This window comes from Callorhinchus milii, unplaced genomic scaffold (genome assembly GCF_018977255.1).
Source record: "Callorhinchus milii isolate IMCB2004 unplaced genomic scaffold, IMCB_Cmil_1.0 Scaffold25, whole genome shotgun sequence".
NCBI lineage: Eukaryota > Metazoa > Chordata > Chondrichthyes > Chimaeriformes > Callorhinchidae > Callorhinchus > Callorhinchus milii.
Window position 1 is genome coordinate 526,455 of NW_024704766.1, and position 16,035 is coordinate 542,489.

The window sequence follows — 16,035 nt, forward strand, 5'->3', positions numbered from 1 at the left end:
TCTGGAGACGAAACTCAGTGTAGATGCAGTGTGACTTTATGAAGACTAAATGACAAGAACCCTGCGATTGTCTTCACACTTAGCTGTTTAGTGAAGCCTCCACATCTGTAGCAACAGTAGAAACTTGCAAAGTTGACAAAAACTAATCAACGGTCCTGATCTGCAAATGCCACATTCCAGTTCAGAAACTCTCCACTCGAGAGAGCTTTGCTGTTCAAACACCAAACTCTAATCCACGCAGACTATCATAGCGTAAAACTCAACTATACCATAAACTCCTAGCAAACATGGAGCTAGCCACCAAGCTAGGAACTTATGAAATAGCCCTATAACAGCAACCGATTCATCAGGTCTAAGTTTCAAAGGGTTTTCATTTGCAATTGTTTCTAGTTCTCTATTTTCCCCACCAGCAGACAGTGTGGCACAAACACACATTAAATGATGAGAATTTCACTCCGATTTGAGTAACATATTGCCAAGAAAAGGCTACAATTTGAGAGAGAAATTGGTATTATATCAGGGTGCAAAATAGTGGAATAAATATGATGTGGAGCAAATGAGCACTCATCCACCCCGACACAACTAATATTTACAAGTGCCCTGAAGATGTTAAACTGCACCCTAATAATATGTTTGACATGATCAAACAATCTAGAAAAGAGAACATCAACTGAGGTTCCAAAGAGAGAACGTGAACAGACAGTCAGATCAGATGTAATTAATTTACGTAGAGCGGTGAATTTGTGCAATAAACTACCCAGGAGGGCGATGCTGGCAGATGACGTCAAGAATCTAAAATGGAATTTGATTAGGTATTTGGCAAATAATTCATTTGAGAGAGATTAATATTACAATTATTTATTTCTTTAAAATCTTTAGGACCGGCTAACGTTGTTGTTTTGTGTCCTGTAGATTGACGCAATTCAAGCACTCGCTGGTCAGTTTGGGGTTTGCAGTTTCCCTCATTCACAGTCGAAGCTCCATTATTAATGAAACTCTGAGCAGTTTCTTCTCAATCTCGCTGCTATACATCTCCCTTCTGTCATCTCCCCCACACTGAATACCGGAATGATTAAACGCCCAGTCTCCCCACATACGTCGAAGCCTGACAACATGTCCCTGGTCTTGTGGTTTCTGAACACGTTTCAAATGCAAGTAGCTAATCATTTCCAGCCTCAGAAGTTGGCCAATTTCACACAGCTGCTCTAAAATTCTTTCTGTTGGTTAAAACTGGTCTGCAGCCTTAATGGGAGTCCTGTAGTTTAGTGGCTAGAGCACTCGCCACACAAGCGAGAGGAAATCGGTTCGATGTATGTGCAGGCCTGACATGCTGAAAACGTAAGCACTTCCCGACAGATTGTTGTGCAGCACTGCACTTACATTTTCAACACTGATGACGCATTGCAACAAGCGGCAGTTCTGGGCAGTCGTGCTATACTCTGAAACAACACGCAGCGCCATTCACGTCCTGCGTTCCTGCACTGACCCACGAGTTCTGAGATAACACTTTCAGTCAAGTTGGCGCGTCGGGCTGTGGGCCCGATTCTCTGCAGCCGACATCCTGGGAAAACCAGCTGACGACAAAGTCTGCAAACTATACCATCGATCAGCACAGTAACTCACCTGACAGGTTCATCCGCAACCCCTCCGGCTTCCGCTCCAGCAATGCTGTCCATCTCACAGTACAGCAACAGCCTAGGAAACAGCGGGGTGTGGGGAGAGAGAGAGAGAGAGAGAGAGAGAGTCATTAGCTGCACAGAACAAGTTCTGACACCGAACATTTAATTACAATTTCATAATCATTCTCAAAATCAAAGTAATCAGGTATCTGGAGTTTGAAACGATTTCTGTTTTGCAGCCTCAGCAAATTTGATCCTCCAAGAGGGGGCAATTCTCCTGCTCGGACTCTAAAATGTCAAGTCAATTTAAAATATAGACACGCACAGTAAATTAGTTACAGCAAATTAAACCCAACCACTTTCAACAGCATCATTATCACGAGCAAATAATTGTGTGAAATCTGACAAAGCGAGATGTTTTTATCTGTCATCAATTTGATGTGTTTCTGGAGATTTCTGGATAAATAACCAATCGATACCAACAATGACCCTTCCCCCTCGGACCCCCCCCACCCACATCTCATATTCAGACCGTAATCAAAATGGTGTTCTAGTAAATCCTCCTCCCCAATCGTTCAGCCAATCTGGTATTATCTTGTAAGTTTGAAGCAAGTTTTGTCATTATAGAAGATGTGATGGCTTATCAACCCATCTAAATCTTTGGTCTCTCAATCACAGTTGAACCCCAGGAACTCACTAACTGTTACTTCAGCACAAAGCTCCTGGCTCTTCAAAAATGATAAGAATTCAGTCTGACAGAAAGCTACACAAATCAGCCAGGCCACGTCATTAAGCACTTCCCACATGGAAAGTAAGATTTTGCTTTCCAAACCCTTGCTTCCCTTTGTCGGCAATGTCTTTGTCAATCTCCCACTCTACAAATTCTCTCTTATTATGTCGTTGAGACGTCTCAAAGCACTTCATAGAATATATTGAAAAGTGGATTCACTGTGTATTTTGGGGGCAAAACAGGGCAGCCAATTGCGCACAGCAGTGTCCCACAAACAGCCGTGGATTGAGTGATCAGATTTTTTTAGGAAGGATTATTACCTCTGGAAAATGATCCACCAATTGACTAACAACCGGGTTCCTACTTACTACAAGTTAAACAGAGGCTTTTTAGTGTTTCTTGTTTTAAAGCGAAATAGATGTAACTTGCATGGAAAGGATCTAAAATGGTCTCTGTGCCACGAAGGCCGAGGACGATTGTGGTTACAGGGATGAACACTGGCAAATAAGTAGATCCACATTTGATGAATTGACAAGGACAGAGAGATGAAAAGTCCTCCAGCATTTCCCAGACGGCATGTGGCATTAAACATAAAGCCCAGCCTTGCTAGCCAGCAGCTCATCCATCTGCAAATGGCTTGCTAATAGACTGACTTGGCTGGAACAAAGGTAGCTATTCAACAGCACCTCCGTTTCCAAATTGCAACACACAGCTTTAAGTTAATGAATAATTCTCAACACAAACCTTCCAACTGCTCATTTCAATTAGTCCCAGAACTACGTCACAGCATTGTTCCTCTGGCGGGTATTGACCTGATTTTACATGAACCCTGAATCGCAATAACCGGCTGCTTTCACCCAACCAACACTCTCCGAGACTGAACATTTCATACATCAACTTCCAATCCACAACCTTAACTCTCACAGGAGAGTAAGTGGGCAAGCAACCGTAACCTGGCATTCTCTCCTCGGAGCTGAACTGGCTCTAAGGTGACATACGTGGCAATGGAATGTCGGAATCGAGCCTCTGTTTGTGGAGGTTATCGGTAATCCTTCTCCTGGTTGTTCTCTTATACCCTTTAACATCCTTAGTTATCAAGCAAATACAAGTTAGCTTTTTAAAAACTTGGACTATTTAGCAATTTTACTGTGCGTATTGTACTTACTGTATTATGTTGGATATGGGAACACTAAATGTGGACTAACACAGAGCGGGAGAGTGTTGAATTGCCCAGTACTAACCTGCACCATCTCAACAAGCACCAAACTCATCCAAAATCACACTGAAAAGAAAAAAAAATGATTCCTAACTTCAGTGAAGCATTCTTAGCAAACCTCTGCTTCACAGCGACCTGTTGCTCTATCAATCTCCAGCCCTCCAGTGTCAGAGCCAGAACTCAAAACTTGCCAGAACAAATCACAGCTGTTGTTAAACATTTTAAGAATTTGAATGTCCGCCTGTTACACTTGGGTGTGGTGCCTCTTACATGGTAATTTCACGGCGAGCGTTTACTTGGGGGACGCAGGAGGAATTAGTGAGAAGCTCCTCTCCAGACACATCCACATTCCTGCATTTAGATGAGCTTTGTGAGAGGCAACGGTCAGGGAGTTTCAATTTGAACGTGTTCCGATTAAATTAACCAGTGTGAAAGCAACTACACCGGCAATTTGTTTTTGCCAAAATGTAGCCTAAAGTTCTTAATTTCACCGGAATCATACAAGAGGCAGATGGATTGCACATTCATATCATAGAATCATAGAATTATACAGGACAGAAGGAGGCCATTCAGCCCAGCGTGGCTGTGTCGGCTTTTTGAAAAGAGCTATCCAATTCAATCCCAAACTTCCACTCTCTCCCCATAGCCACGCAAATCTGTCCTCCCCAAACTTGTCCTCCCCAGACGAGCCTTTAATTTCCAATTCCTTTTTAATTTCTTACTTTCATTCAATCCACAACTGTTTGTGGGACACTGCTGTGCGCAATTTACTCCCACATAGCTCCCACAAAATACACAGTTAATTCTCTTTACAGTATATTCTTTGAAGCACTTTGAAGAGTCTGAAGAAAGTGATAAGGCGCTATATCAAATCCAAGGATTATTATTAATATTATTTCATCAGCTCTAGGGTCTTTCTTTTTCAATATTCCCAGTGCAACACTCACCAATTCTAGACCTTCAGGGCACTATAACACAGTCCCTGCACAATCACCACAAGACTGTAATCACCAGATCCATTCCATAAGTATTGCAGGAATGAAACCATTCTTGTATAGGAAATATTCATCTTCTATAACATCCTCGGGGGCAACCGGAACTGAGTAGGGGTCGCCGAAGCATTTCAGTGACTTTCTTTTGTTTTTTTGATCAATGAGCCACAAGATGTTTGGCCAGATATTAAAGCTGCTCGATGCAGTCTCCAGCAAAGCACCCAAGCAAAGCAGAGTTACAGTAAATTGATCAGGAGCTATACAGCTATACAGAGGCTATTGAAAGGCACAGGATGTTTAGTGAACTTTGAATGCATGATGTGATGTAAATTACAGCAGTTGGAGGTCTATAAAATTCCAACCAACAATGAAAATAATATCTCGGCAAATTCTTATGCTCTTAACCAGAGCTACACCGGCACTCCACACCATAAGCAAACCCATTTTATAATGAAGCACTTTATAACTGGGCTCTTAATGGTCCTTATCAACAATCAACTTTAAATATCTATCAGCTCTTAACATTGATTACAAATAACCTCACTGGCAACGACTCAGACAAAAGCGAATACATCTCTCTAAAGGTTATTGGTTAATAACCACATCAGCATATTGAACTCCTGAAAAGCAGCCGTGGATGGAGAGAGGTTCATTGACCCTGAAGCATAAAAACTCTGTTGCAGACAAAGCAATGTCCGAATAGAAAAAAGCTTTGTTGCTTGAGTCTCAACAACGTGAGAAGGCATTATATCAAATGCAAGCATTATTATTATTATCATCATCATCATTATCTCTGCTAAAAATGTGAAAGGGGAGAGGATTGGATGCATCTATGTCATTCCCCAAGGTGGAACAGCTGCTTGTGAAGCCAAACCCCAGTGTGAATTTGCGACTCAAGTAATAAAAATTGTGAAAATAAAAATAAAAATAATGGGAAAATTTGTAAGGACGTATTTAGGGTTTAGAACATATTTACAAATTGTTGGGAGATTTTATACAGGAGTAGGGAAGCAGAGGCAATACACATGAGATGAGGCAACAGTAAGGAATGTAAATATGAAACATCGCCTGATTTCATCCCTGTATTGCATTTACCTCCCAGCACAGAAACCTCAGCTAACAATAGCACGGTTTATGACCTGCCATTGCCAAAGTGGATTGAACACTTACAATGATAATAACAATCCTTGCATGTCATATAGTGCTTTATCACATCATGGAGCCGTCTCAAAGCGCTTCACAGAATATAACGGAAACTGGTGTGACTGTATTTTGTGGCAGAGACGTAAAGCTAAAGGAAACGTGTTGCTCCTCTAAATCGTGCCCATCTCCCAACGGCAAGAATATCTACCCCGACAAACGTGAGAAATCTCAAGCGTGGAGAGGTCTGAAATACTATCGCTATCAATTCACAGCATCAACAAACATGACACTATAACCTGACACTGTCCCAAAAGCAGGGACATTTCCTCAAACAGTATACACTCTGCCAGAAAGTCATTCTAGGCAGTTATCTTTACCAGCACACAAGCTCGGCACAGGTTTATAATAATAATAATCCTTGCATTTGATACAGCGCCTTATCACATCTTCGCGACGTCTCAAACCGCTTCACAGGATATACTGTAAAGTGTATATTCTGATTGGACACCATTGAAAAACACCCAGAGCCTAGATTGTAAATGAAATACACTGGAGGATCCAAAGGAGGATTGAAAGATTCAAAAATCCCCAAAAGAGTTAAAAAAAATCACAACATAGCACTCTGTGAGACTTGGATGGATCAAAGGAGAACTGAAGTTAATTTAGTCCTGACTCCCACTGCAGTGCAATAACTTATTGATGTGAAATTCCGACTGATTTGAGTCCTGAGTCAAGCTTAACCTTGGCTTCGTCCCTCTCTGCCCTGAGGTAGCTGTTAGCAAGGACGGCACTGGTGCGATCACTCATGGTGCCTTAAACCTTTTTTATAGTGTTTGTGTCCTGAACACTCTCCAGTCCTCCCTGTCGGACGGAGGTGGATGTGGGAGGTACAGCACTGGATGAGGACTGGACGGCGCTCGTAGATTTACATAGAATGTACAGCACAGCACGGAAACAGGCCATTTGGCCCAACCGACAAAATATACAGTCAATTCAGTCATAATAAGACCCTGTATCAATTGCAAGGAATATTATTCTTATAATTAATCCGTGACGGTGTTTATACTTCCATGCTTACTTCCTCCCTTTTATCCCCATCTCCTTCATGTGAATTTACAGCTTAATCTTAAATGCATCCATGCTATCTGAGTTGGTAGGCTCCCACTGCAGATCACCCTGTGGCCACTTAGTTCTGAATATTAAATAAAGAAGGCTAATTGAGCGAAACCCTGGAGATGCACCGCCCTGGAACCACAGCCCAGCACGAGACACTGCCTTGAGGAGATGAGGGAACCAACAGGGCTGGTAATATAAATTGCAGATTGATCTGACAGCTCAGTCAATATTTTAATCGATTTCAGATTTTAGCAAGGGTTTGACACAGAAATGTAGGATTTGAAGCTTCCACAATGCATCCCAGACATGAAACAGACGTGATTCTAACTCCCAGCCGAGTTCCTCCTCCTCCTCCTCTCTGACTAGGTTTAATCCCACGCTTGTGATTTCACACACCCACCGGAAACACCAGGAGACGGCTCCAAGGGTTTAGGCAAAGCTATTCTGTGCTCTGCAGTAAACGCATCCTGTTAGCTCCTGTCCTGCCGCTGTCTCAGTAATAATAATAATCCTTGAATTTGATATAGCGCCTTATCATGTCTTTGAGACATCTCAAAGCGCTTCACTGAATACATAAAGTGAATTTACTGCATATTTTGTGGGTAAAAAGTGGCAGCCAATTGCGCAAAGCAGTGTCCCTACAAACAGGAGTGGATTGAGTGACCAAATAATTTTTTAAAAATGATTATTACCCCCCCGGAAAAGCGATCCACCACTCAACTAACAATTGGCTTCCTACTTACTGCTACACAAACAAAGGCATGTGGAGTAAGGAAACTTGTCTTAAGGTTTCACCCTGCCGGGGAAATCAAACCCAGGTCCTCTCGCTTCCGAGGCGAGTGCTCTAACCACTGAGCTACAGGACTCCAGTACAAGTGAATCATCAGCAAAACCTAGCCCCGCAACCTGTAAATTAAGACATCAACCTAGATTAGGCGTGTAGAGTAAGTATATCACTGATACAACCCTGGCCTCAGAGATCAACCATCTCAGTATCTCCAGAGGAGGTCAGCAACATTTAATCCTCTCAGGTAACTGGAGCTGTTTAGTTTCTTTACTGCTGGACAGTTCAGAAGAATGGTGATCATTCACACAGCACTTGAGCAGAGATTTACATGCTGAGTGTAATTTACTGGTCCTACTGGGAAATACGTCTCTTACGTGGAAAGAAAGCACAAGCAATAAACAACCCTAGGTATCAGAGTTGATTTTTTTTGTTTCATGGTCTGCAAATCCCAAGACAAATCGACATCTCACAGTACCAACCAACATGAGTGAGGTCCTCCAAAACTTACATTGCAAGAAAAACTCTCTGGATCTCCAAACACTCGCTCTGCACACCACAAAACAATACCACAGAGAAATGACTTCAAAAGTCAAAAACATTAATATCCACATAAAAAATAAGTATTGTGTTTGAATGTTATTTTTGGGGGTCGAACAATTTAGCAAAGTACCAATAGAAATGTGTGCGCCAATGTCTAATAGGCTACATCACACTCTGGCTGTTAATAAATCTAATTGCTTGGAACTTATCCCAATGGCTCAGTAGGAACCTTCTGGTGCAGCACTGAGACTGTATTGAATGAGTTGTTCCTAACAGCCAAGGTCACATAATCAGCCACGTCAACCTTGGAATGGGGAAGGGAAAGAATCAGGGTTCCTGCACCTGATCATGGTCTGTTTGACGTTACTTGGGACGTAAAATAAGGATAAGATTGGGTTCTGCCGAGATGCTTGCTCACAGTTGAATAGACTGCGGACACATAATGCCAAGGCTCAAACATTAAGAATGAAATGGCTCCTTGGGGGAGCTTCTGAAATCCTTTAGGAGAGGAGGGCAATTACTGTCAGGCCAGGACCAGCAAAGTCATTGTCAACTCTTGTAGATTGACTGCATTGCACCCAGTCTAGCAATGTATGGGAGAGGTCAATATATTTAACTGTGGAGATGTTCCTCCAAGCAGGAGACTTGAAAGAAAATACTGCAACTTAGGGAACAAGAATTCCTCTTATGAAATACAATAAACATGAACACCCGATAGCAGGTAAATCAGCACTGAAGATTAGTAAACCTTGCCTCTCACCAATTGCTATCATTTACATAGCAATATAAATGCACGTAATATAAAAAATATTGATTTTTATAATCAATAAGCAATGCTGACTTACTTTCTCTTGCGGCTCTCCAGGGAATGTGAAATCAATGCAGTTTGTCACTGACAGCAGACCATAATTGTACTGGGAGCCAATACTGAGCTCAGCACAGTGCAAGCAAGGGTCAAATAGTACCTACATTTACGGGATGTGGGGGGGAGAGGGGAAGACAGAAAAGGAGATGAACAACGACCATTCCAGGCATGAAGAAGGGAGCCCAAACCAAGGATCACCGCTATCCGCAATATTTGGGGGAACAGAACTCACCCAAAACAGAAGTCTCAGACACTATCTGTAGTCTTCGCCGTGAGAAGCATCTTGTGCAGCTATCTGATCCTGGTCTGTTCTGGGGAAGCACACATGTGAAACTGATGGGCAGATGGTGATTTCAGACAATAATGATTACCTCTAGACAGACCACGTAGGTGGAGATGCATTTCAGTGATGCGTAAGGCTGAGGGAATTGAACGGATGTGAAAATCTTGAGGTCAAAGCTGCAGGAGTCTGTAACACAGCGCCTAAGCTTGGGAACATTCCCGTGTGAGTTTCATTTGGTCTAAAACTGCCCAATATTTTTTTAAAAACGAAGGATTGAAGTCACAGCTGTGGAGAATCTTGTTAAGGAATGAAACAGATTGGCCGTCATGAAACTTTTTGTTGACACCTCAGCTGGTGTGATGCCATGTGAGTTACACCAGGAGCAACACTTCCTTTGTATTTAAATGCAGTACTGAGCTTAGCTTTTGTGGGTCACAAGACTGAAGGTTAGTTTGCAAATGTCATTAAGAGCCCCAAGCAAAGTTATCATTCAAATTAATTGCTGTTTTTATCATTACCAATTTATGTTTTTTTAAACCTTCTAACCTAGAGGCAAGAATGTTTAGGGACTGAGCCAGATTGAGACCTTAAAATGACAGTGTAAGAGCTAAATGGTTCCAAACTTTCATGTTATGACACTTTCAATAGTCCTGTGCTCCAACTTCATATCAGGTAAAATAAGTATATAAAAGATGAAAATTGGTTCATATGCATTACAAGTAATCACAGGAATCATTTTCATTTGCAGTGAAACCATTCCAAATCATCAACCTCTTTCCCTGCATCCAAACCACATGGAATAATGCCCAGTCCAGCCAGTTTTGTATCCTTCCCCAATTAATTTTAACCAATTCCTATCCAGAATGTTAATTCAGGATACAAACAGAAACATCAGAAATAGGATTTCACGTCTCAAGACCTTCCTCTTTGACCGTGTCTTCGGTCACCCTCCCACGCCCATCCCCTTGGCCGCCACCACTCCTGATCCCAACCCCCAGCTCGGATGCAAACCTTCTACTGTCCAATGCCTTGGGACATCCAACGTGAAAGACCTGAAATGTAATTTGTTGTTTTGTTCTATCCCACTAGTAGGGCAACCATATCGCTGTAACCCAATCCTCTAACTGTGAAAATTAGTAAAACAATTTGGTTAACCATTCCTCATTGTATTTCTCAAAGGAACTTACTATGGGAGCGGGGTTGGGGGGTATCCAGTCAGACATCCCTGGCTCCTAAGTCCAATGAAAGATGGAGACTTTCAAAAACTGCACCATTTGTACAATGATTTTGGGAAAGACTGTTTTTCTGACCATTTCCCTCCCCCTCTGCTGTTCCCCTCTCCAGATGGACTGTGGCAGCATGCATGTTAAAAACCTTTGATACCAAGGCTTTGACTTCAGGTTAAGTGTCAAGTACACTGAAGCCGAGCTTGAAAACTTTCCCCAGACACAGCCCAAGGTCAACCCTGGGGGCAATTATACCCAGTGTCCATTCAAAGCTTCTGCCTACACGCAGCATTCAGCATGTCATACGAGCCTTTTGTAGTCACTTTATGAAGAGCTGCAAATCAAAATCTCTTTCTTATTCCACATCCCTGCGTGCATATCCAAGTTTAGACGAGGAGAGTTACATTGATGGCTGAATGGAAGAAGTGAGGATGGAGCAGTAATCCCTGTCCGAATAGAGGAGGCCTCTCCAGATTACTGAGAGGCAGCAACTTGCAGGCTTGTCCCATCACCTCTGGACTCAGGTTTATTCTATCTGCTGACACTATTACAATCGTCTCTCCACCTCCCATCCCCCAACCCCCCCCTCTCCCATCTATTTTATTGGTGGAATTTGTAATTATAGTTGCCTTATAGTGCCTTATCAATTTGTCAAACTTGTCAAAGCGCTTCACAGAATATGCTGTAAAATGTAGTGACTGTCAGGAAAGGGGGTAGAGGACACTTGTCTCAGACTCACAGGTGATGGGGTTACAGCAGCTAGCTTCAGAGACAACTCTGGAAATGTAAAGTGATCTTGCCAAAGCCCATTCCATTCGCAGCGCAGAGTAAACTCTCTCAGTTGGTGCAGATTTGATCTTGCAAAACTAACTGCACGAAATTCTCATGGTGGAGAGGGAGAGATATGAGATTGATCCATTGCAGTGAATCTTATGGCCAGACACGAGGAGCTCTGCGGCCTCTATCAGACAGACGCTGAACAGACAAAACACAGATGGGTCCTGCTGCCCCGAAGTCAAACACCAACAGGGAAGATGCGAATACAACAAAAGGCACATGGAACCCACCAATGCTGGGAGACAACATGACCTTAACCTCTCTCTGCCAAACCCCCGCATTCCCACTCACCAGTAATGATTGCAAACCAGACATAGAGACGATTAGAAAAAATAAACACACAAATTCCCCAAAATGCATGTTGGTCTGGTGAAAGATTCCCACTGGGGAGCACCATTTGCTTCTGTACTTCAAACCCATTCCAAGGACAGCTTCAACCAGCTAGCTCTCTCCGTACAAACAGCACCTGCCACAGACAAACTACACCCTGCAAGGTAGTTTGCAATAGACTGGCTCATTGCACATTCATTTGCACCAACACTGTATTAAGTCTGCGATGTCCCTCCCCCACCCCATCACCAAGGTGAGGATGCTGACTTTTGCCCCTCCTCCACTCCTTGCTATGATAATAACTCATTTGCATTTGACATAACGCCTTATTTCGTCATTGAGACCTCTCAAAGCGCTTGACAGAATATTAGGTCCACAATGGTTTAGCATCGTTATACACTTGGTCCCTGTTATACCATCTCCGAGTGCTGATTGTCCTGCACCCACAAGCTCCTGCCAGTGTCTGTGATATTCCCACCAGCCACTGAATGACTGGCTTACTACACGTGCAGTACAGTGCTGACACAACTATTTCTATACCGCGTCTCGTTGCACTGCAGGAACTCTTTAAATGGACACAAACCTGGAGTCACAAGGTAGGTGGAGTTTTGTGATACGATCAGCGGTGACAATGAGCGTCTCCAGCCCCAGCAGTTAGAAACTCTCAAACTCAGAATATGCTGCTCTGGTTAATGGATCATTCAACTCATGTCTGTTTGTGGGATGTTTGCTGCGCAAATGACTGTCAAAATATTTCCACGTAATAAAGTATTTTAGAAATGCAAGATTCTTCTTCCGGTTTGCTGGGTCTGAAGTGTTCACTCCTACTTTAAGGTTACACTATTCGCTTGCTTCCAGCACAGGCGCAGGTTGGCAGAAGCCAGAGAAGCAGATAATAATAATCCTTATTATTAAAGATTATTACAGGTGCCTCCAATGTGTGAGTTCACTGTGAAGCGCACCAGTCTGTACAAACACTGGGAGGGGTAATCTTCCCACTTCAGCCTGGAACACGAGAGCTGTGGGGGGGAATGAATGAATGAGCAGTAATTAGCATTTTCCCAGGTGATAACAGCAGTAGCCATTTATACTGGGAGGTAGAGTGAATGAATAAAAGAATGAAATGAATGAAATAATTTTTTTTATTTCTCAAAAACATTTGCTAATATTTATGAAAATATTTATTTGAAATTTTACCACTGAAATTATTTTTTAAAATAGTACATTACATAATACCTATATTATAGCTGCTCCATTCATATGTATATACAGTACATATACACACAGATATACATTTAGGTACACACACACAAATCTAAATAAAATTGGATGGATTTTAATTGCAGTGGCATTATAATAATCCTTGCACCTTATCACACAGTTGATGTCTCAAAGTGCTTCATACAGATTATCCTGTAAAGTGAATTGACTGTATGTTTTGTGGGGGAAACCCGGCAGCCAAATGCTTACAACAATGTCCCAACAAACAGACGTGGATTGAGTGACCAAATTATTATTATTATTATAGATGCTCAAGACATGCCTGACACAGCTGCTCAAGAAATGCCTACATCTGCAAAGCTACATCACTTCCCTGATAGACATTCCCTTGAGAAAGGGAGGTGCCCATTTGGATCAAACCCAAGTTCTGACAGATACACAGTTACTCACAACACACCCATTAGTTTCACGAGTCACTGCTGGGCAGGTGACTTTAGATCAATCCTTAGGGAATATGAATAAAATTGATTTATGACACCCTTAATTTGTTTTGGTCTGATACATGCAGAAACTCATCACCATACTTAAGGGTATCCAAACCAGAGTTCCATAGAGCCCACCTACACATGGAAATTCCAGAGATGATAATAATCCTTGCATTTGATATAACGCCTTATCACGTTGTTGAGATGTGTATGTGGGACAGGTTGTGGCTTTGGATGAGATCACAGAACATCGTAAGTCTAAGGGGAAACCCACGTTAATCGATTTCCACAAGACATTTGACCTAGTGCCACATGAAGTCCTCATGTTGAAACTGAAAGCCATGGGAAAATATGGTTGAACATTCATTCCTTCATCTTTGAAGCTATCAGTTCCTTTTACAATAACTTTCTATGATGGAATCTTTGTCTCTACAGATCTGCCTCTTTAAGAGGTAGGCAATCAGTGGAGACTTTTTTAAAAAAAATAAAACTTAAATCATGCACTGTATACCCTCTAGCTGCAGAATAGCAGAGATACCGAACTCATTCTCAACACGAGAGATTCATTTAACTTAAACCCGGAGAGTAATTGACTTCATGCCAAGAGATTACAGCACGTTTTAAACAACAGACAAATCTCTCTCTCTCTGTCGCTCTCTCTCTCGGACATCTTCAAAGTATGACTGGATTTCACTTTCAGCTGCTTCCCCTCCCCTGCCTCCCCACGAGCCCCCTCCGCAAACCCATTTACATTCCCAAAGAATGTTGTGACCAGCCCCTCCATCCATAGCCTCCCCGAACCCTCTCACCTGTGTGTGTTCATCCCCCTCCCCTAAGGCAGGTTCACAGCTCCTCCGCAGACTGTTGTAACCTGTCTCTCAGCCTTGGATCAGTGCCAGCACTGCAGTCCTGCACATCCATCCCACAGTGCAGTGCAGTGCCTGACGCTGAATCCCCACGACCTGCTGCTGGAGATCTAATAACTGGTTTCGTGCTATAGTGCAGCTTATGACTTTACCACCCAGACTGTCGACTTCATATCACAGCCCTCAGGAAAAAAACGTGTCATCTCGCTGCTCTCCTTCCAACAGGCTTATCCACTGCACGTCAAAGCCATAGCCTCAGCAAACCATTCTCTGACCCTCAAACACAACATTAGATTACAAACCCTTCCCTTTCTGTCTACACATCGGCCAATCCCTCAAAGGGCAAGCAGATCAAAGCCACGCACACTGACAGGCTGGCCTGACTATAAGCCACGCTGTGCTCATCGACACAAAGTGAAACTGCTGCTGTGATCACACACACAGAGCAGGGACTTCAAAACGAATATCTTCCAGAAAGCCTCCGCTCACACAGCCAAACCCATCTCAGACGCAAAGCAACATGGCCAATTATTACATGCGAGGTCTCCTCATCACACTGAACTAAACCTCTTCCAAGTGCAACATTGAAGAGGTCTGAAGTCTGGTTTGCCTCAACGTTCCCATGTAAGTACTCTTCTAGAACCTCATATCCCACATTTAAGGACAGTAAGTTACAGGAACAATGCTTTGAGACATTTCTTTCACGTGATCTGTGCTTCATAGGAACATAGGAATTGCTAGACGACAGAAGACCAAGGTCCATCCAGTCCATCTTCTACCATCCTGGTCGTCCCACGTTACAATAAAGGAGATATTGACAGCTTCATAAATGTAAATTGTAGTTCCTTCAGTTGTATTAAAAGTGCTCGTGAGGGCACATTCTCCCAGTAACAAGATGCTGGATGGTTGTACATTGCGGAGTCAGTCTCGCTGCTCACACTGAGGAGTTAATGTGGAGTCAATACAGCATTGGAAGGCGAAACCTTTACCAATAGTTATTCAAGTACAAGAGAAGACAAAAACCGGAAACTTCTCACCTGTTGAGGCAGCAGGTTAATGCTTACTTCACAGTGTTGAGGATACAGGTTTAATTTCCATTCGTCTTTAGCAACTAGAGGGGACTTTATGCAGAATTGGTGCCTGAGTTCAATGGGTTACAGCAGAGATCCAGCTTCATGGAGGATGGAAGAGCTGGCGGGAAAGTAGCACACATGTGGATCTGTCAGTCTGGTTTGGATGCTGTTGGAGCACAGTGATGAGTTTCCATACTTATTATAATAATAATCCTTGCATTTGATATAGCGCCTTATCACCTGCCAGACATCCAGGTGAACAAACTAAATCTAGCAACTCCTCCATTACTGGACAGCAGAAATGAGAATGCTACACGTGTGAAGTTATTGACAGAACAGCTCTAAGCTTTACAACAAATAAAACTAATGAAAATGTATAAGGGTGGAGGCAAAAATTACAAACTGAAAAGAATATTGTTTCAGAGTCTGAACTATCAGAGTTTCAGTCTTGCCGCCAGCAAAGCAGCCTTGTAATGACAGCTACACCCCCACAGCTGATTCTCACAGCCTCCTGTGATTCGTGACATTATTCATGACAGTGATAACATCACAATATGCAGTCCCAATTTAATGCCATTTCAGCAAGTTAAATCATTTCCATGGTTTTATTTCATTCGGTTTAAGTCTATATTATAAACTACGCACAGCTGTAATTTAATTCCAGGGTTGAGATGGCATCCATTAGCCACTTTGAGCATCCCTCTTA

General features: G+C 42.6%; 1 protein-coding gene and 1 non-coding gene across 2 annotated transcripts in view; both read right to left on the bottom strand.

The window, feature by feature from the left end:
* LOC103180339 (rho GTPase-activating protein 32) overlaps nt 1-14,975 on the bottom strand; it is an 81,812-nt gene extending 66,837 nt beyond the window's left edge. Inside the window, exons 1-2 of the mRNA XM_042343819.1 lie at nt 14,200-14,975; nt 1,624-1,695 (exon numbers count right to left, since the gene is read on the bottom strand). Of these exons, the coding sequence (XP_042199753.1) occupies nt 1,624-1,695; nt 14,200-14,213 (86 nt within the window). The 5' untranslated portion in view covers nt 14,214-14,975. The remainder of the gene's footprint in view (nt 1-1,623; nt 1,696-14,199) is intronic.
* On the bottom strand, nt 7,608-7,682 carry trnap-cgg. Its single transcript has one exon. It is a non-coding gene; the product is annotated as a tRNA-Pro (tRNA).
* Nucleotides 14,976-16,035: the final 1,060 nt, after the last annotated feature.